Raw genomic sequence first — 22,274 nt, forward strand, 5'->3', positions numbered from 1 at the left:
CTGTGCAGCTCCATGTGTTCCTATGCGGCCGCACGCTCCGCTCTGGAGTGCCGGCGCCACAGTTTGGTTTCCACATGCGAGACACGGACGTGTTTCTCGCAAGTGGAAACAAGCCCTAAGAGTGAGAACAGAGGTCTATTTGATGAGGATTTCAGGAACAAATTGCTGACCACAGATTTGCAGTAGTTTATAAAACACTACATGTGGGTAGACAGATTCACACATTAGTGTTTCAGGGTTCTTAGGAGCGCAATGTGTGGACTGGCTACATAGATGAATCTGTTGAGTTCGGGTGAGGAGACCAGCGGCTAGTCCTTGTAGCGTGACCTTCGGATGAACCACAAAACACTGATGTGTGTACCTGGCCTCAATGAATTTTCCTAGGACATAATAAAAAGCCTCCTGCGCACACCTTTCCTGGTGAAACTGAGTAAAAAAACTATTTTATCAACTTTACACAGGCCACCATTCAACCTAAGGCTGTTCCTGTGTGTGAGATTTCGGCTATGTGCACAAAGTTTCTGCATCTCTTGGCAGGAAAAACGCTGAGGACAAAAGGCAAGTTTTTGATGGGTTTTTTTGTATGTGTTTTTATACAGCAATGAAGGCTTTTTTGAGCTAAATAAAGATATTTAAAAAGAAGTTTTGTGATATAATTTGTAAACTTTTTCATGCTGATGCAATGGCATCAGGGTAATGTGATTAGGGCTGAGTCAGCAGCCGTCATTGACACCTTCATCGCTAAGCCGATAAGTAAACACAAACGCACACAAACACACATTGTCACCAGCCTATGTAAAAGCGTTAACAAAACGAACGTACATAGGCTGTAACCAGACAGCACAGCAACTGTTAATTTTAAAGAAAAAAAAAATTGCGTGGGCTTCCATGTAATTTTAACAACCAGCAGAGGGAAAGCCGCCATCTGATGTTAATATTCTGGGAATGAGTCAATAGCCATAAAGGTTCCCAAGCTATTAATACGAGCTCACAGCTGTTTGCTTAGCCTTTACTGGCTAGTTTACAGGGGGACACCAGAAAAAAATTGACATGAGGTCCACCTATAAAATCTAACCAGCAAAGACTAGGCATACAACTGTGGGCTGGTATTAGTAGCCTGGGAAGGGACAATAGATATTGGCCCCTCCCAGACTAAAAACATCAGTTCTCAGCCGCCCCAGAAAAGGTGCATCTATGGGATGTGTTATGATCTGGTGACCTTGGAGCCGCATGAGAGACTTTCTCAGGAGTAGGTGGTACCTGTACTGACCGCAAACCCTAATCTAACACCGCAACTAGAAGTAGCCGTGGGATGTACCTAACACGTCCTAGACATCTCGACACAGCCGGAGGACTAAATACCCCTATAGATGGAAATGGGAATTCTATCTCGCCTCAGAGCAGAACCCCAAAGGATAGGCAGCCCCCCACAAATATTGACTGTGAGTATAAGAGGAGACACACGCAAGCAGAAAAACAGGATTTAGCAAAAGAGGCACTTCTAGCTAAATAGAAAAGGATAGGACAGAATTCTAAAAACATCCACAGCAGATAATACAAATATTCCACATCTAACTAAAGACATAGAAAGTATATCTGCATCTCCTGAGAATCCAGCATGACTGATAAATCCAAACAAAGTCTAAGCTGGACAAAAACACAATAAATTGCACTGGATTGCAAAGCACACTGCATGTATGCACAGAGACAAAAAAACAGACACTTATCTTAGCTGAATTTGCAGCAGGGCATGCGGAGCCAGAGAGAGATGCAATCCCTCCAAGTACAATGGACAACTGGCACAGACTCATGGATCCTGCACACCTAAATACCTAATAGAGCTGCAATCAGCAGAAACACCTGCCCGGATTACAACCCCAAGACAACTGCACTACCACCAATAACCACCGGAGGGAGCCCAAGAGCAGAATTCACAACAAGGATGTGCCAAATCTGGCGCTTAGCGTCACTCTTCCCACTTGCCGTGTAAAGGTGGCAAGTGGGGTTCATATTTGTGGGGTTGATGTTACCTTTGTATTGTCAGTGACATCAAGCCCACAGGTTAGTAATGGAGAGGTGTCAATAAGACACATTCATTAGTAACCTCATACTGATATTGTATAAAAAAAAACACACGCCCAGAATAAAGTAATTTATTTGAAATAATGACAGACTCGTTTAATGAATCTTAATTAAACCATACTTACCGAATGCCTAATCCACCGAAGCCAACATCTCCTGCAACAAAAATAAAATATTAAGCCACAATATTCATTACCTGTCCGCAGAGAAGGTAATCCATAATGTCCCATGACGATCCTGATCACTTTGGGAGCTGACAGGAGGTAATTGCTCAGGCAGTGTATCTCTGAGCTGCCGTGAGAGAGTTCACCGGAGTTCATCAGCTGATCAGCTCCAGTGATCTCCCTTAGGCCGGTTTCACACGTCAGTGGCTCCGGTACGTGAGGTGACAGTTTCCTCACGTACCGGAGACACTGACACACGTAGACCCATAAAAATCAATGCATCTGTTCAGATGTCATTGATTTTTTGCGGACCGTGTCTCCGTGTGCCAAACACGGAGACATGTCAGTGTTCGTGGGAGCGCACGTATTACACGGACCCAATAGAGTCAATGTGTCCGTGTAAAACACGGACCTCACACGGACGTTCTCCGTCTGGGGTCCGTGTGCGTGCAGGAGACAGCGCTACAGTAAGCGCTGTCCCCCCCACATGGTGCTGAAGCCGCGATTCATATGTTCCCTGCAGCAGCGTTTGCTGCAGAGAAAATATGAATAATAGTGTTTAAAATAAAGATCTATGTGTCTGCCGCCCCCCCACCCCCTGTGCGCCCCCCCGCTGTTCAGAAAATACTCACCCGCTCCCACGTCGGCTGTCACTCCTTCCTCTCTGCCCCGCGCCTCCTACTGTATGCGGTCACGTGGGGCCGCTCATTTACAATCATGAATAGTCGGCTCCGCCCCTATGGGAGGTGGAGCCACATATTCATGACTGTAAATGATCGGCCCCACGTGACCGCATACACTAGAAGCCGCGGCCAGACCAGGAAGCAGCGAGGGAGGCGGGTAAGTATTTTCAGAACAGCGGGGGGGCGCACAGGGGGTGGGAGGGCGGCGGACACAGATCTTTATTTTAAACACTGTTATTCATATTTTCTCTGCAGCAAACGCTGCTGCAGGGAACATATGAATCGCGGCTTCAGCACGATGCAGGGTACCACACGCGTGGGTACCACACGCTCCGTGTGGTACCCACTCGCCATACGGGCGGCACACATGTGCCGCACGTATGGCCTACGTGAGTTCCCAGGCACACGGACACGGATAACTCCGGTACCGATTTATTCCGGTACCGGAATTATCTGGACGTGTGGGACAGCCCTTACAGCACTACTGCTGCATGAGAAAGTTCTCACGCAGCGGTGCCGTGAGAGCATCGGAGCTGATGAACTCCAGTGAACTCTCACAGCAGCTCAGAGATACACTGCAGGAGAGATTACCTGAATTACTGTTTTTTGTTCATTTTGCCTCCCAAAAATTAGAATAGAAAGCGATCAAAAAAATGTCATGTACCCAAAAATGATACCAATAAAAACGTCAGCTAGTCCCGCAAAAAACAAGCCCTCATATAACTGTCAACAGTAATGTGGAAAAATTATAGCTATCAAAATATGACGATGCAAAAACTAGTTTTTGCAAAAAATGCATGTGTGGATGACAGCAGCCAAACATAAAAACCCGATATAAATCTGGTATCGCTGTAATCGCACCGACCCGAAGAATAAAGTTGCCTAATCACTTATAAAGCATGAGGAACGGCGTAAAAATGTGCCTCTGCAGCCCTGAGGCTATGTGCACACGCTGCGGATTTTGCTGTGGATCCGCAGCAGTTTTCCATGAGGTGTACAGTACCATGTAGACTTATGGAAAATAAAATCCTCAGTGCACATGCTGCGGAAAAAAACGCGTGGAAACGCAGTGGTTTACATTCCGCAGCATGTCCATTCTTTGTGCGGATTCCGCAGCAGTTTACACCTGCTCCACAATAGGAATCCGCAGGTGTAAAACCGCAGGTGGAATCCGCACAAAAAACGCAGAAATTCTGCAGTGCGGTTTACCTGCAGATTTACCAAAAACAGTGCGGAATAATCCGCACACCATTCCGCAGCGTGTGCACATAGCCTGAGTCTCTGTAGCCCTGTGCGTCTGTAGCCATGACCTCTGCACTCTGCAGCCGTGTGTATGCAGCCCTGAGTCTCTGTAGCCCCGCTGCTCCCTGTGGCCCTGAGCCTCTGCAGCCCTGTGTGTATGCAGCCCTGTGCCTCTGTAGCCCCGAGTCTCTGCAGCCCTGTGCCTCTGTAGCCCCGAGCCTCTGCAGCCCTGTGCCTCTGTAGCCCCGAGTCTCTGCAGCCCTGTGCCTCTGTAGCCCCGAGTCTCTGCAGCCCTGTGCCTCTGTAGCCCCGAGTCTCTGCAGCCCTGTGCCTCTGTAGCCCCGAGCCTCTGCAGCCCTGTGCCTCTGTAGCCCCGAGTCTCTGCGGCCCTGTGCCTCTGTAGCCCCGAGTCTCTGCGGCCCTGTGCCTCTGTAGCCCCGAGTCTCTGCGGCCCTGTGCCTCTGTAGCCCCGAGTCTCTGCAGCCCTGTGCCTCTGTAGCCCCGAGTCTCTGCGGCCCTGTGCCTCTGTAGCCCCGAGTCTCTGCAGCCCCGAGTCTCTGTAGCCCCGAGTCTCTGTAGCCCTGAGTCTCTGCAGCCCTGTGCCTCTGTAGCCCCGAGTCTCTGCGGCCCTGTGCCTCTGTAGCCCCGAGCCTCTGCAGCCCTGTGCCTCTGTAGCCCCGAGTCTCTGCGGCCCTGTGCCTCTGTTGCCCCGAGTCTCTGCAGCCCTGTGCCTCTGTAGCCCCGAGTCTCTGCGGCCCTGTGCCTCTGTAGCCCCGAGTCTCTGCAGCCCTGTGCCTCTGTAGCCCCGAGTCTCTGCAGCCCTGTGCCTCTGTAGCCCCGAGTCTCTGCAGCCCTGTGCCTCTGTAGCCCCGAGTCTCTGCAGCCCTGTGCCTCTGTAGCCCCGAGTCTCTGCAGCCCTGTGCCTCTGTAGCCCCGAGTCTCTGCAGCCCTGTGCCTCTGTAGCCCCGAGTCTCTGCAGCCCTGTGCCTCTGTAGCCCCGAGTCTCTGCAGCCCTGTGCCTCTGTAGCCCCGAGTCTCTGCAGCCCTGTGCCTCTGTAGCCCCGAGTCTCTGCAGCCCTGTGCCTCTGTAGCCCCAAGCCTCTGCAGCCCTGTGCCTCTGTAGCCCCGAGTCTCTGCGGCCCTGTGCCTCTGTAGCCCCGAGTCTCTGCAGCCCTGTGCCTCTGTAGCCCCGAGTCTCTGCAGCCCTGTGCCTCTGTAGCCCCGAGTCTCTGCGGCCCTGTGCCTCTGTAGCCCCGAGTCTCTGCGGCCCTGTGCCTCTGTAGCCCCGAGTCTCTGCGGCCCTGTGCCTCTGTAGCCCCGAGTCTCTGCGGCCCTGTGCCTCTGTAGCCCCAAGCCTCTGCAGCCCTGTGCCTCTGTAGCCCCGAGTCTCTGCGGCCCTGTGCCTCTGTAGCCCCGAGTCTCTGCAGCCCTGTGCCTCTGTAGCCCCGAGCCTCTGCAGCCCTGTGCCTCTGTAGCCGTCACTGGGGGAAAGGCAGTATCAGCCCTATAAGTACACGTGCTTCATGCGCCCCCTAGTGGCTGGTTCTGCTATCGGTCACCTTCCCTGGACACTGACGTTCGTCAGCTGCTGATCCGAGGGTCGTGGCTGAGGAACATAATGGCCGAATTTATCAGCGTTTATAAGCCAGTGTGCACTCCACAGAACGGCAGAGGAAGGGTTACACACTACAGAGCATGTATAATGCCTGGTGTGAGTGTAGACGGTTCACTGTGTTAATAAAGTTATTGAACCCGGAAGTGAATGATTGGGAGTTCTCAGCGTACTATTGTGACTTGGAGGAGCGGAGGCTTGTGGGTAAGAGGCCGGTGCTGGTGTCCTTGGAGCCGGTGGAGCATGCCGGGGCTCGGTGTGTGGAGAGGGATCCTCCAGCGGGCGGTAGTGAGGCGGCAGGGTCTGCACTCGGCCCCCGGCGGGCGGGAGGGCGCAGGCAGCGCGGCGTTTGACCCCTCAGTGCTGCAGCTCCTGGTCTGCCCCCTCTCCAGGAAGGCTCTGAGGTAACTCCGATGCCGGGTGTAGCCATGACAGAGCGCGTACTTACCTGTGTTATCATTACGGACGGCACGGTGACCAATGCAATGCGGTAGGCCACGTGCACACGGTCAGTATTTGTAGCCAAAACCAGGAGTGGGTGATAAATATAGAAGTGGTGCTTATGTTTCTATTATATTTTTCCTCTGATTGTTCCACTGCTGATTTTGGCTTACAGATACTGAGGTAAAATACTGACAGAGTGAACGTCGTCTACGGACCAATGTTCTGCCTGTGAAAAAAGAAAAAAATCTGCGCATGCACTACTTGTCCCGTATTCCAGCTGGGAGTCAGCCGCTGTAAGGGCTTGTTCAGATGAGTGTATTGCACGGCCCTGTGCCGGCAGTGTCAGACTCTCCGCTCCAGGAACAATGTAATTCAGCCCAGTTGTCAGGTGACGGCCTTCCTCCCTGACAAGTGTCGCCGTCTGCTCTAGTTTCTTCAGTGTCACATGAGTCTTCTGTACAAGTCTATGGGAGCGCTCAAAAATATCAGATTGTACGCGAGCCGCCATATAACATCCTGTTACTTTTTTAGTGTGTTTTGTTTTTTCCCCTTAGAGCACCAACATTTTTTTTCTTATTGCAGCACTGGAGTGGTGCTATTACCGTATATACTCGAGTATAAGCCGACCCGAGTATAAGCCGACCCCCCTAATTTTGCCACAAAAAACTGGGAAAACTTATTGACTCGAGTATAAGCCTAGGGTGGAAAATGCAGCAGCTACCGGTGAATTTCAAAAATAAAAATAGATGCTCCATACTGTTCATTATGGCCCCATAGCTGTGCCATATAGTGCTCTGCACCATTATTGCCCCATAGCTGTGCCATATAGTGCTCCGCACCGTCCATTATTGCCCCATAGCTGTGCCATACAGTGCTCTGCACCATTATTGCCCCATAGCTGTGCCATATAGTGCTCTGCACCGTCCATTATTGCCCCATAGCTGTGCCATACAGTGCTCTGCACCATTATTGCCCCATAGCTGTGCCATACAGTGCTCTGCACCATTATTGCCCCATAGCTGTGCCATACAGTGCTCTGCACCATTATTGCCCCATAGCTGTGCCATATAGTGCTCTGCACCGTCCATAATTGCCCCATAGCTGTGCCATACAGTGCTCTGCACCATTATTGCCCCATAGCTGTGCCATACAGTGCTCTGCACCATTATTGCCCCATAGCTGTGCCATACAGTGCTCTGCACCATTATTGCCCCATAGCTGTGCCATATAGTGCTCTGCACCATTATTGCCCCATAGCTGTGCCATATAGTGCTCTGCACCGTCCATAATTGCCCCATAGCTGTGCCATACAGTGCTCTGCACCATTATTGCCCCATAGCTGTGCCATACAGTGCTCTGCACCATTATTGCCCCATAGCTGTGCCATATAGTGCTCTGCACCATTATTGCCCCATAGCTGTGCCATATAGTGCTCTGCACCGTCCATTATTGCCCCATAGCTGTGCCATATAGTGCTCTGCACCATTATTGCCCCATAGCTGTGCCATACAGTGCTCTGCACCGTCCATTATTGCCCCATAGCTGTGCCATATAGTGCTCTGCACCGTCCATTATTGCCCCATAGCTGTGCTGCTGCTGCTGCAATAAAAATAATAAAACACATACTCACCTGTCTTGCTTGCAGCTCCTCGGCGCCATCTTCCCGGCGTCTCTCCGCACTGACTGATCAGGCAGAGGGCGGCGCGCACACTATATGCATCATCGCGCCCTCTGACCTGCACAGTCAGAGCGGAGAGACGCCGGGAAGATGGAGACAGCGCCCGGCGTGTGGAACGCGGACAGGTGAATATGACATACTTACCTGCTCCCGGCGTCCCGCTCCTTCCCCCTGCCTGTCTTCGGTGCCGCAGCCTCTTTCTCTATCAGCGGTCACCGGCACCGCTTCATTAGAGAAATGAATAGGCGGCTCCGCCCCTATGGGAGGTGGAGCCGCCTATTCATTTCTCTAATGAGCGGTCCCACGTGACCGCTCAGGGGAAGAGGCTGCGGCACCCGGAGACCGTGGGACGGGCAGGGGGAGCGACAGGATCGCCGGGACTAGGTAAGTATATGACAGTGCTCACCCGCCGACCCCACCACCGATCATGACTCGAGTATAAGCCGAGGGGGCACTTTCAGCCCAAAAATTTGGGCTGAAAATCTCGGCTTATACTCGAGTATATACGGTAATCTAAGTTCCTATACATACCAGCTGCCATCATCCGCTCTTCCTGGCGCTGTACTGGTCTCATGTCTCCATTTTGCGACTGCAACTTCTGACTGGCTGAACGGTCACAAGCTCTCAGTGTAAGGCTATGTGCACACGTTGTGGACTTTGCTGCACATCCGCAGCAGACTGGCCGCTGCAGATTCGCAGCAGTTTTCCATGTGTTTACAGTACCATGTAAACCTATGGAGAACAAAATCCACAGTGCCCATGCTGCGGAAAAAACATGCGGAAACGTAGCATTGTTTATTCCGCAGCATGTCAATTCTTTGTGCGGATTCCGCAGCGATTTACACCTGCTCCATAATAGGAATCCGCACAAAATCCGCAAAAAAATCGAGGTAATTCCGCAGGAAATCCACAGTGCGGTTTACCTGCAGATTTACGTAAATCAATCCATAAAAATCCGCAGCGTGTGCACATACCTAAAGTCTGAGGGTTTCATTCTGGCACTCATAGACTTGCATTGAGTTGTGACTTCTGGCTCAGCTAGCAAACACTGGAGCGGTCTGACAGGTCACAACAACTGACCGGAACAGCGCTGATAATAGAAGAAGATGGCGGCTGGTAAGTATGAGACATGGGGCAGGGAGCTTACATTAATGACTCCACTCGAGTGCTGAAATAAAAAATACTGGTGCTTTAATAATTTTCTGTGGAGAGCCTGAAAGAAGGCATGTAACAATGCAGATGCCCTTTTTTAGCAGAACCCAATTGTTTCTGCTTTAAAAAGCAATGCCAAATCTGCACCAAAAATGCATAGAAATTGCATAACGTTGCAGAAAGAAATAGCAATCATCAGAACAGATTGCTATTGTGTGGGCAAAATAAAAGCAGCATTTTTGTACATGGGAATAACTGGCCATTGTGTAGCATCATGAGGGTGTCAGACTTCCAGGCACTGAATGCAGTGTGACCCTACATTAAAGCACACAGTGTTAAATGCACATATGTAGTTTCCTCAGACATTTGTGCAGAAAACAGCTTACAAATCCTATCTATACATGCAGATTGTGAAATAGCAGCATTCCAATTCTTTCTCTGGGTTTTCCTTGGCATAGGGCAAAATCCTTAATACAATCCATAGATAACAAATGTACACTTTGCTGTGGCCAATTTTGTCCCATCTGTAGGTGCCCTAGAAAGCTTTACTCCCTCCAGTGTATTTTCCTTTTTATTTCAAGTTGAGCTTGGGCATTCATGGCTCTACAGTGGACTTGGTGTTCATTATGTCAGTATAAAATGGACCGACTCCAACTGCTAAAATATATAATAAATTGGTACAGTAGTTCAATGCAGGATGTGCTGTAAATGTTTTTCATAAGAATTTTGGAAAGTTATAAAATGTCCTATAAATGTCTGTTCTGTTCCTGATCTAAGGATTTCCGCTTTAAGTTGAGCTGAATCTGTGCTGCACTTTATGTGCATGCTCAGTAGTGAAGGAGGGCTGGGGAGTTGGAGTTGGTGGCAGTGGTTTGGCTTACCAACTTCACAGCCCTGGCTCTACGGTGTAGCGGCACTTTGTATCTGTAGTGAGAAATCGTGCAGTTCAGAAGCGCTTGCTTGTCTTTTGTCTACAATGCTTTGTGCTCCCTGGGAAATGAGGTTGAGTAGGACAGCAGGTAGTTAGATCATACAAATTGCTACACCGCACCGCTCATTCTTGCTTCCAACTGTTTCCTTAGCCTTGTGCGGGTGCCGACTAGATAGTGGAAGCATCTAGGATGTGTGAGTGCATGTTTAGGGGCTGATTCCTCAAGCAGCTTTCTGGCATAAAACTGCTTGAAAGGTTGCAAAATGTTCTGCAATTTATAGTTGCACAAAAAATTCTGACTTTTGGAAGTTTTACAATGTCAGTCAGCTCTGCTGTCGAAGCTGCGGGAAGCATGAATCAGAGCGTCGCTGCACAATTGCAGCCTGATTTATTGTCTAACATGTTGCAGCATTTTTATTTTTTTTTTTAAGATGCATGTTGAAAATCCAGGGAGTATAGGGAGAGAAGAGATGAGATTAGTCCGGTTCTGGCTCTGGCCACATCTTTCCATCACTGCTAGTAGTGACAGATCTTCCTACATACATGCAAGGGAGACCTGTCAATCACTTGCAGCATTGCAGGCTAGAATCAGACTACAGTAGTATGGTCCCCTGACCTTCATAGTATATTGTCTATGAAATGTGTATTTTCATGATAGTAAGGGAAATATTTATGCCTTTGCAAAAAAAAAATTGAAGTTGGGCATTATAAATGATTTAGAAAATAGATATCTATGCTCCACGAAGGTATTATGTCTGTGTGCAGCTTTCACTATTGTATTTTATGGGAGTTGTAACAATAATATTAGTGTCACTCTTTTCAACCCTCATGTATATGATATACTAGACATCTCACTAAAACCCTATTTTTATATTCCAGGTATAACGAATCTACTAACGAACTAATTAACGACGAGCTTGGTATTGCTTATCCTATAGTAGATGGGATACCCAATATGATTCCTCAGGATGCTCGGATGATTAACAAAGACCAGACGACAAAGGAATCTGATGACACACAGCAGTAGCATTCTGGAGGAACGTGGTTGCCAACCTTGAAGCCATGTTTCTATCTCTCCCCACACTGACTGTGCTCGTGCCTCTCTTATCACTCTCTGGAATCCTTTATTCGGCCTCAGTTGACGCTGATTTCCCCAAAGGATGTACCAGCATGTCAAGTGTGTGTTTCTACAGTCTGCTGCTGCCCATCACCCTACCCGTCTATGTGTTTTTTCATCTGTGGACATGGATGGGACTCAAGCTTTTCAGACATAATTAAACCACGTTGTGATTTGTAAGATCAGTTTTCTTTCCTGGAAAAGAGTCACAATGATTTATTCTCTTCTGTAATAAATACTATTTATAAACCTTATGCAACCCCAGTTTTTAAGTACTTCTACAATATGCTCAGCATGGCTCAGCACCACCCTACATCTCCTCTCTGGTCTCAGTCTACCACCCTACCCGTGCCCTCCGCTCCGCTAATGACCTCAGGTTAGCATCCTCAATAATCAGAACCTCCCATTCCCGTCTCCAAGACTTTACATGTGCTGCGCCGATTCTTTGGAATGCACTACCTAGGTTAATACGATTAATCCCCAATCCCCACAGTTTTAAGCGTGCCCTAAAAACGCATTTGTTCAGACTGGCCTACCGCCTCAACGCATTAACCTAACTATCCCTGTGTGGCCTAATAAAAAAAAAACAACAAAAAAAAAAACAGGTTCCTCGCATCATGTTCTCATACACTTTATGCAGTCAATAGCCTCTGTGTCTGTACTGCTACATACTTAGGCTGTTAACTGGTTCATGCAGCTTTACATGAACACCCGAGCCTTACACTATGGCTGGTCCAAATAACTAAAGCAATTGTTACCATCCACCTCTCGTGTCTCCCCTTTTCCTCATAGTTTGTAAGCTTGCGAGCAGGGCCCTCATTCCTCCTGGTATCTGTTTTGAACTGTGATTTCTGTTATGCTGTAATGTCTATTGTCTGTACAAGTCCCCTCTATAAGTTGTAAAGCGCTGCGGAATATGTTGGCGCTATATAAATAAAATTATTTATTATTATATGCTATCATGGGGGACAATATGTAATGCAGAGCTTTGAATCATCCGTCTCCCATATCAGCCATCCGAAGGGGGGAGCTGTACCTGTACAGTGCTTGTTTGGAAGTTACACTTGGCAGAGATAAAACGCTCCAAGATTGCTACTTCTGTGGGGCTGTGGCCCCATTGTTCTGGAATATTAAAGTGTTAGTCCTATCTTTTTTCCTCAGGCGCACACCACTCCTATGCCTCTTGACTTCCTGGTTGCTGGAGGTGCGTGCAATCCTGATTGACAGCTCCGTGCTTGTACTCCCGGCAGTGATCCCGGCTGGCTTTATGGCAATGCTTGTAATCTCAAAGGGGGGCCACTGTTACTTAAGCCTGGAACTTCCACACCAAGATATGGTTATAACATAATAGATTCATGTGAGATTGTGTGGAAACTCTTAAAAGGGGTTGTCCTATATAGGAAGAAAATGATTTTAAGGCATGGATGCGCTTAAGATTAAAAAAAAAAGTTGACATTTATCTTCCAGCACAGATTGCTCTGTCTGTCTGCCCTGGAAGCCATGTCTGGTCTGTTTGAAATTAACAGGACCATTGCAGCCTGTGATTGGCTGCAGCGGTCTGGGGACTAGAAGAGCATGTCTCTTCTAGTCACCTGGCCACTGAAGCGGTTTTGTTTCTTGCAAATGGAACAAGTATTGCTTTTGCAGGCAGTACATACCTCTCAATCTGTTGGAAGGGAGTATGCAACCAGTTTTTTTACTTTAAGCCCATCTTTGCCTTATAAAGGGTGGTTTGATACTAATACTAATTATAATCCTAAATGTCTATTTATTGTAATATAATTTTTTCTGATATGTCCTTCCCTCTCCAATTTGCTTTTATTTTTTTTTTACCTACTTATGTCTTAAAGGGAACCTGTCACCCCCAAAATCGAAGGTGAGCTAAGCCCATCGGCATCAGGGGCTTATCTACAGCCTTCTGTAATGCTGTAGATAAGCCCCCGATGTATCCTGAAAGATGAGAAAAAGAGGTTAGATTATACTCACACGGGCGGTCCGATCTGATGGGCGTCGCGGTCCGGGGCCTCCCATCTTCATAGGATGACGTCCTCTTCTTGTGTTCACGCTGCGGCTCCGGCACAGGCGTACTTTGCCCTGTTGAGGGCAGAGCAAAGCACTGCAGTGTGCAGGCGCCGGGCCTCTCTGACCTTTCCTGGCACCTGCGCACTGCAGTACTTTGCTCTGCCCTCAACAGGGCAGACAAAGTACGCCTGTGCCGGAGCCGCACTGTGAAGACAAGAAGAGGACGTCATCGTAAGAAGATGGGAGGCGCTGGACCGGACCGCGACACCCATCGGACCGGACCGCAGTGGGACCGCCCCTGGGTGAGTATAATCTAACCTCTTTTTCTCATCTTTCACGATACATCGGGGGGCTTATCTACAGTATTACAGAATGCTGTAGATAAGCCCCTGATGCCGGTGGGCTTAGCTCACCTTCGATTTTGGGGGTGACAGGTTCCCTTTAATATTTTGCTTGACATTCCCCAGTAGCGTCATCAGGGTTCCTTGGCTGCACTCACTGCTGCAGGCTGTCTTATCATCAGTGAAGTCCTTTTCAGGGGTTGAGGTAGTCCCTGCCCTACTGAGCATGTATCTGTTGTCAAGTCAAACATATCCTCAGTACGAGCTGCAATATTCTTTTCAATGCACATTGACAATGCACTCCCTCGCCGGTTCTGATGAAAAGTAACAAGCCGGCAAGAGTGCACTGTTGCCTTGCCCCAAAACAGATGTCACTTTCAGGGGTTGGTCCTTACTCGCCATGTTCTCTACTTACAATGCACATTGAACATGGGCTATTTTGCTGTCTTTGTCACTTATCATTAGAGACGGCGAGGGAGTGCACTGTCACTGCGCATTGAGAAAAATATTGTGCAGTGACAAGGGAGCTTGAACTAAGCATATACGTCGGAATTGACCACCGCCCCTGAAAAGGGCGTCACTTATGATTCTTCATTACAAGGTGGGGACACAGACTGCAGCAGTGACCACAGCCTTTTCCCTTTGATGTCCCGTCTGAGTATCACAGCTTGCACTAGGGATTCCCAAAGGAATTGTCATCAAGACTGAAGTAGGTAAAAAAAAAATAAAGCAGTTAGATTAGAGAGGGAACAGTAGGAACTTATTAATTAAGGTATATGAGAATAACAATTAATTACAATAAATAGACATTTAGGATTAAAAATTGAGTTTTGGACCACCCCTTTTAAAATGTATTTTTTTTTTTCCCTACATCGGATAACTCCTTTAACGCTATGGCTGTGTGAAGGATACCAGACTGTGGTAAGATTGTATAGTTGCTTTGAAAATTTGAGTACTGACACAAACTATTGGAGTTGTGATTAAAGCAGGGGTGAAGGAGGAGCAACTAAACGTTGCTTGGAGCATTCTTTTGCTTTGTGTGTCTTTCACATAAATGCTGTGAATTTTAGGCTTGGGTAGAAGACCTATTACTGGGTTAGTGATTATTATCAATACACATACACTAAGGTTCCACTTCATCAAAGGGTGATCCTTGACTCTACCCTCTCTTTCAAGCCACATATCCAAGCCCTTGCCTCCTCTTGCCGATTCCAACTCAAAAACATTTCCCTGATCCGTGCATTCCTTGACCATGAAGCCACAAAAACACTAGTACATGCCCTTATCATCTCCCGCCTCGACTACTGCAACCTCCTACTCTCTGCCCTCCCCTCCAGCACTCTGGCACCACTCCAATCCATCCTAAACTCTGCTGCCCGATTAATCCACCTGTCTCCCCGTTATTCCCCAGCCTCTCCTCTGCCAGGCCCTTCACTGGCTTCCTATTGCCCAGAGGCTACAGTTCAAAACACTAACCATGACATACAAAGCCATTCACAACCTGACTCCTCCATACATCTGTAATATGGTCTCCCGGTACCTACCTCAGCGCAACCTTCGATCCTCTCGTGATCTCCTCTCCTCCTCTCTCATCTCTTCCTCCCACAACTGCATCCAAGACTTCTCCTGTGCTTTCCCTATACTCTGGAACTCTCTACCCCAACACATCAGGCTCTCGCCTATCACAGAAACCTTCAAAAGGAACCTGAAGACCAACCTCTTCCGACAAGCCTACAACCTGCAGTGATCCCCAGTCTACTGAACCGCCGCATGACCAGCTCTACCTTCTCCTAGTGTATCCTCACCCATCCCCTGTAGACTGCGAGCCCTCGCGGGTAGGGTCCTCTCTCCTCCTGTACTTGTGTGTGCCTTGTTTTACTCATGTTTATTGTACTTGTCTATATTTGCCCGGTTCACATGTAAAGTGCCATGGAATAAACGGCGCTATAAAAATGTATAATAATAATCAAAGCAATTTCGCCAGAATTCTCAGAATTGCACAAAAATGTTGTGACTTTTGACAATTTCAAGTCGATATCCACAGCTGCACCAAAATGGATGTAGCTGGGGTGTGATGCCATGGCTCATCTAATTCATGACGAGCTGTGGCATGCCCTACACCAGAAACCTTACTCCAGTCGGGCATTGGAGTAACATTTCTAGCATTGAACCTCTTTATAAATAAGGAGCATCTTACTCCACCGGCAAGAAATGGCCTGTCTTGATGAATCCTCAGATTCCTCATAGGATGTCAGATTCTCTTTACTATTTCCTATGCGAACATTGTGCAACATTCCTTGTTAGCTGGGTGGCTGCATATCCTTATTTATATTTCTATATATGGACTTGCAATTTGTATTTTGCTAAAACGAGAACATATACATCGGTTCAAAAACTTGCAAAATGTTGACCATTGGAGTTTTCATGCCAATTGGGCAGAGCTGGGGTGTGATACCTGTAAGATTGCTCTCACTGAGTGTATTGGGGGACACTAACTTGGCACGGGATTCATGCACGGTTTTTCCAAACAAAACAGTCTATATGGTTTATTATGGCATCATAAACCACAGAAAATATGAACAACCAGCAAACAGTCTTTACATTAATCTTCACATCGCAGTATACGGCTTTAAACCGCGGTCACTAAACACGCCAAACCTCTGTCCAGTTATCGTGGGTGACCGCACGCCATACATTATCCATTTGCAGCAACTAAACACGCTGGTCCTCTAGTGACCAGTTGCCGTGGATTACCACACAGTTCAAAGAAACCATAAGCTCCAACAGTCTATGGAGGTACCTTACGGGAGCTCCTGCTCCACCTGCTGACCCCTTGTCAGTCCTCTCTTCCGGGTAAGCTGCCTCAGGGATCACCAACTTGCCAGGCCGGCACACATTAGTCAGTCCAGACCCATCGAAGGACTGTAGCTTCCCCACACAGTAGCTGTCACTGGCTCTGCAGATCCCGGTCCACACCTCGGGCTGTTCAGGGATCCGGTCCTACTCCCAGGACCTGCCAACACCCAGGTTACTCAGGATCACACAGGTGACCAGTCCGGGTACTATTCAGGACGTCCATCCCCAGCTGGGACCGTCCAATACCCAGGCCACCAGTAGCAAAGTCCCATCACATGCTCTTCAGGGCTAGCACGCCCAACACAGAGGTTTCTATCAGGACCTTGCACCTGTACCATACAGGTCTACACACCCAGCCCATGTGACCCACACCCTGGTCTCATTACATACCCGTAACCCATCCCCTGGGTGGGAGTGTGGGTGTGTGGCTAGTTTGTCCCGCCCATCTCACATAACTAGCCCTGCCAACCTCCCATTATAAACATGCAAAATACTTGTGGGACTATAGGTCCCAGAACACATCGCTTCAGGCTGGCAGCGCAGTCTCCTCCTCTGCGACACACATATCGGCCATTCACCACAATGCCGGACTTTTTCACATCACATCCATGCATGCAACTGCCATGCACTCTCACAGCCTCAATACGCCTCCGTGCGTATACTGGGGAGACCATGCAGCGCCCCCCTAGCTGCCACAGGGGTCACTGCATCACATACCATAGATTGTCAAAATCATGGCGAACTGTAGTGTACCTTACACCAGAGATCTTAGTCCAGTCACTGACTGGAATTAGATTAGTGGTGATGCGCACGCTATTTGTCAGACACTGATTCATTAAGAGGTGTGAAGCATTTCTTTTTCCAAGAGCAGCTGTTTGGACAAAACACTTCTCTCTGAGGCCATGTTCACATTGTGTTGCGGCTTCATTTAACTATTGGGGCTTCCATCTTTGGGCCCATTGAAAAGTCCGTGTCAATCAGTCCAAACACGGATTGCTAATGCACAGACTGGCCACCGCTATCCCGAGTATGACAGCTTCATATATTTCTATGAAGCTGTCACTCTTGAGTCTGTGCGAAAACGAAATCTCCGAGCAGTTATAAATACTCAGAGGTCACCTGAGCGTGCTTGAGAAAACCCGAGCAACGAGTACACTCGCTCATCACTAATGTCTATACATGGAAAAGGGGATCTCACAAAATGTATGCTAAATGCACCTTACCTGCACTCCCATAGTATGAATGCTAGACGTTTATTTAAAGGGGCTGTTTCAAATGGACAACTCTTTATCAATAGGAAGCGGTGGGTCTTGTTGCTCAGACTTTAGCTGATATCGCTGGGGGACAGTGGTCATCTATGAGGATTTTACACTTTAAACCCTATGAAAAGCAGAGGACTTGTCTCGATAAGGCAACAACCGATCCATAGGTCTTATGGAATATGAATGTCATAGATTAAGGCTCTCCAACTCAGCACCCCTCTGTGACTGGAGAGATGGAAACAAAGAGTTCCTCGGGCATCCACGTGTAATGTGGTCAGCCATTTGTTTGGTGTGATGAAACAAACTTTGAATCTCTGGTCAAATAGCAAAAGGCTGGTATAAAAGTGAGACACCCGGACGTGGTAACAACTACCGGTAGTTTTCATTTATTCAAACAGTGTTAGGAGGAATAACAAAGGAACAGTAATAAGAAAAGATGCTCCAGAATTATTTTCATGGGCTATTAATGTGTGTACTAAAATACTTTAAGAGTATATTTCCTTCATACATATAGCGAATGTTCTTGAGTTCTAACATTTACACTTGGTATTCTGTAAAAAATGAAAGACTATTGTACATCAGTCTGTACGTCTTATATAATCATATATACGGTAATTATAAAATAATGCACAGCAAACCGGAGGGTATAGCCTAGGTTCAAGCAGAACATGCCTTCATTCTCTGTAACTAGAAGTGCTGAAGACCTGGTATCTAATCTTTATCAAACCCTTTGTTGTTCTCCAAGGCAAGAAGGAGCTTTCTGCGCAGCACATCGTTGGTTGAGTATTCTGGGAGAAGGAGTAGTCGGGAGCAGGTGTTTGCCTCTGGAAGATAACTTTCATTTGGGACCCCAAACGAGGAGATCTTCATACAAATATTCTGTGCCAGAAGCGCTGGGATTTTGTCATTTCCTGTTATGAAATCTAAAATACAAACAGATAATTTATTTTGAGGATTTACCCCCAACTTTGTGTTATGAAGGCCTCATTCCAGGATGACTGCGTTTTCTGACAACTCGGGTTGCAAAAGCAGCGTATAGTTGTAGTATATAAAGTAACCCACTAGGTGCCAGTATATAGAATAAGTGCAGATATGCATGGCCAGATTGTCTTACATACGGTAAGGTTGGCCACGAGGCAGATTTCTCATAGACGTTTCTGCCATCGTCCCATTTATTCCTGCAAGACTTCTACAAAGTGTGAATATACTTGAAGAGAAATTTTTAAAAAATTGCACAAAACTGTTTGCTAAAAGTGATGTACTTACAGAGAAACGCTTTCTTTTTCTCCAGTGGCAGTTGATGGAAAACTTTCCAGAACCTAATAATAGTTGGGTGTTTGGCAGAATACTTGCCCATGTAAACCGTGGTCTGTGGAAGGGAAGTTTAAAAGATGTGTTCATATCGATATGAATGTTGTTGATCTAAACTTGCAGATTTACCATAATCTCAGCTATCAACGCAGAAAATTATACAGTATAGTAACTTGTTAACCCTTTCACCCTCCCAAAGCCTGTTTTCACCCTCATGACGAGGCCAAATGTAACAATTCTGACCACTGTCGCTTTATGTGGTAATAACTCTGGAACTCTTCAGTGATTCTGAGACTGTTATTTCATGATGACATATTAAACTTCACGTTAGTGGTAGAATTTGTTCGATATGACTTTTAACAGGCGGGAGGTCACAGCTCTACTAAATCGTGACGAGCTGTGGCATTCTGTATGTCGGAAATCTCACTCCAGGACCTGACTGGAGTAAGATTATTCTTGCGGTGCACGCCTCTTTTGAGACGCTACAGATTCATGAAGAAGCGTGCACCCTTCTTGAATCAGTAGTGTCTAATTCCAGCGCACCCCCTCATCAAGACTCCGGTCAAAATGGCCCAAGTGTGCACCTCACACACTGTCACAGAGAGCGTCACAAAGCGACACAGTAATTACTGTGGAGTCCACGAACCCATGGATTGAAAAAGAGCAGCCATTCTTTTTTAATTCTGTCCATATTTTTCGTTGTTGCTTTCTGTCGCTTTCCTCTGCACAGTCCTGTACAGTAATAGCACTGCCGGCTATAACATACACCATTTCCCGCCAGTTACCTGTTCGAATGCAGCCCAGTTATAGTTGCTGTGACCGGCGACAAGATCCTTCAGCTCCTGAGGCTGAAAAAATAAGAATATATCTTTGTCGCAGACTTTGTAGAGGCCTTTCTTGAATTCTTCATACGTCTCTGCCACTGATGTATTGAGAATGTAGTCCACACATTTATTGACATAGTTCTGCCTAGAAGATATAATGCCATATAATGAATGTGCAGTCCTATAAAGCAGCCTGCCTTTATTAGCTGCTATTACAAAAGCAGCAATTTCTTACAACATGCAGGTCTGACAACAATCACAGGTTTGACCAAGCTATCAATGAGTTGCTTCTTTTTCCAATCATCAATGAAGTATTTCCTATTGTAGTATTTTACTATTTTGTTGGAAAATGAGAAAAACAATTCTCTGTTTATTACATTTTTTTTTAAGTTTCAACTATACAAAGTTCTACTAAAATAAAGTTGAATGTGCACGTTAACAAAACATATGTCACTCCTAAAAAATTGTTAAAAATCACTCTGACACTCTTCGAGGATCAGGGTTTTTATGAATGAGCAATGCTGGATAATGATTGGGTAATGTAGATAATATAATTGTACAATGATTTTAAGGCATAAAGTTGTTACATTATATTGTGTGTCCTTTTTTATTTCCAGAGGCTTCCTCTATGTCTCTCTTTGGTTTCCCTGGTCAATATAGCTGCAGCAGCGATGTCACCATGACATCACACAACTGCTGCAGCCAATCACTGAGCTTGTTGGAGATGCCAATGTAAATGCAGCGCCCCAGGGTTGTGGTCGTCGCAGTGGTATTGCTTTCCTCTCAAGGAGAGTGATGCTACGTTTGGAGGCAATGAAGGAGAACTTTTTGTCAGGTAACACAATGCATGCAACATGTTCACACTCCTGACCAGAAGGGGGAGCTCTAAGCCTGTTTAAGGTGAACTCCCCCATTAAAAACATCCTGATCTGCAGGGAAAGAGTTGAGTTCCTGTCAGAGAGACAGAGGGAAAGGAAGGAGAGGAGCCCTGTGGCCTAAAGTGAGGCAGCTCCTAGGAAACAGACGGATAGAAAGCCGAACAGATTGCAGAGAGCGTGAAGGAAGTCAGAGCAAAGGAGAGGAAACCAGAAGGGGACCGGCTGCCTCCATCCGAGGTGCAGAATCCCGGTAGCCGGAACACCGAGGGAGTAGCGACCTTTATGCTTTGCTCCAGAGACCGTCAGGACAGCTAATTGCAAGTTATCTGTCCACCCTACACCCAGGAGGCACGGTGGCACCCCTTGGAGGCTGGGGTGTGCTAGAGTCCCTATAAACAGCCTCAAGCCACCAGTCATACGGGTTTGTCTTATCCTATATGGGGAACAGAGAGAGAGACATTACATCTGTGAGGACCTTATGTGAAGCCATAGGCAGTAAGGGACTACACCACTGCAGCACAAGGGAAGGCTACTGATTTCCACCTGGACAAAGGGGACTCTGGACTTGCCTCCAAACCGGCCAGACTATTCCTACCCTGTGGTCTGGTGCCCAGGACTGTGGATTCTGACGTCTTCAGTAAAGGTAAAGAGACTGCAACCTTGTGTCCTCGTTCTTCTCTGCGCCTCTCACATCCACCATCTACATACTGGGAAGCCCTGGGGACATACTGCACCTGTGGGAAAGTATACCATCTAGCTGCCATAACATCACCCCAGTGGACCCCTTAAAGCAGCGTCGGTCACCCTGACCGAATACCACAGGTGGCGTCACAAACATTTCCACTTTAAAGACCTTTCCCTTTTACACGGACGTCCCAGGGCCACGGACCGGGTCAGCCACCGTGACATTCCCTCTGTGAACCGAAGCACCCAGTACCGAGTACCCCATGGCCCCATGGGGGCGCTCCATAAATGCAGTAGAACACTAAGCCCAGTGATTGGCTGCAGAGGTCATGTGATGGTCACTGCTAGAGCAATATTGTTAGGCTTACCTGGTGAAGTGAAGCCACAAAGCCTTGTGTCTAGGTGGGCACACAGAGACCTGGGACTTTGTGCAGCAGGCAGGAATATATGGGTGGAGCAAGGACTTGGCACACACTAATGGAGACAGATGCAGAGAGTATGCAGGCAAGGCCAAAGCAATAATCAAGGGAGACAGAGGAACCACAGGCATAGTGCAGGAATGGATGTTCCATGTGAACAAAGCCAACAACAGTATAATAGCTAACTGCAACCACGGGGTAAATCCAGAGGGTGGGTAGCAGAGGGTTCTCCAGTAGGCAAAGGGTATTACGTGTTGAAATGGTAGAACCAGGTGAATGCACAATAGGAATTGATGGTGAAGAACCCCATACAAACTAAACACAAAAGTTCTAGAGTCATAGAGCCATGCCGGTCAACTTGCAAAACAGAGGGCAGCAGACCCAGGGGAGGGAAGCAGTGACCGCGATAACCGGGATAGGTGGCAAACACTTACAATATCAACAAAGACTGGGGGCATAGTGTGGTATGGGTAAGTCCAGCTTAGTTTGTTATTTTGAATGAAGAAAACAATGGAATAAAAAATGGAAGACAGACAACCCTTTAATTGGGATACTTTCTTTATAGTTATTGT

The 22,274-nt window shown here is 47.4% G+C and overlaps 2 protein-coding genes across 2 annotated transcripts in view; one reads left to right on the forward strand and one right to left on the reverse strand.

The window, feature by feature from the left end:
- The first annotated feature begins 5,837 nt into the window (after nucleotides 1-5,837).
- PIGY (phosphatidylinositol glycan anchor biosynthesis class Y) lies at nucleotides 5,838-11,359 on the forward strand. The gene is made up of 2 exons (XM_077276376.1): nucleotides 5,838-5,987; nucleotides 10,868-11,359. The coding sequence occupies exon 2, from the start codon at nucleotides 11,051-11,053 to the stop codon at nucleotides 11,264-11,266; it is 216 nt and encodes a 71-aa protein (XP_077132491.1). The 5' UTR covers nucleotides 5,838-5,987; nucleotides 10,868-11,050; the 3' UTR covers nucleotides 11,267-11,359.
- A 6,588-nt stretch (nucleotides 11,360-17,947) lies between these two features.
- Nucleotides 17,948-22,274, reverse strand: part of HERC6 (HECT and RLD domain containing E3 ubiquitin protein ligase family member 6) — a 118,825-nt gene continuing 114,498 nt past the window's right edge. Inside the window, exons 21-23 of the mRNA XM_077276388.1 lie at nucleotides 19,683-19,866; nucleotides 18,853-18,955; nucleotides 17,948-18,509 (exon numbers count right to left, since the gene is read on the reverse strand). Of these exons, the coding sequence (XP_077132503.1) occupies nucleotides 18,298-18,509; nucleotides 18,853-18,955; nucleotides 19,683-19,866 (499 nt within the window). The 3' untranslated portion in view covers nucleotides 17,948-18,297. The remainder of the gene's footprint in view (nucleotides 18,510-18,852; nucleotides 18,956-19,682; nucleotides 19,867-22,274) is intronic.

Source organism: Ranitomeya variabilis, chromosome 1 (genome assembly GCF_051348905.1).
Source record: "Ranitomeya variabilis isolate aRanVar5 chromosome 1, aRanVar5.hap1, whole genome shotgun sequence".
NCBI classification, from domain to species: Eukaryota; Metazoa; Chordata; class Amphibia; order Anura; family Dendrobatidae; genus Ranitomeya; species Ranitomeya variabilis.

Coding starts and splice junctions, on each gene's coding strand:
- PIGY (XM_077276376.1), top strand. CDS start 11,051: ATGTTTCTATCTCTCCCCACACTGACTGTGCTCGTGCCTCTCTTATCA.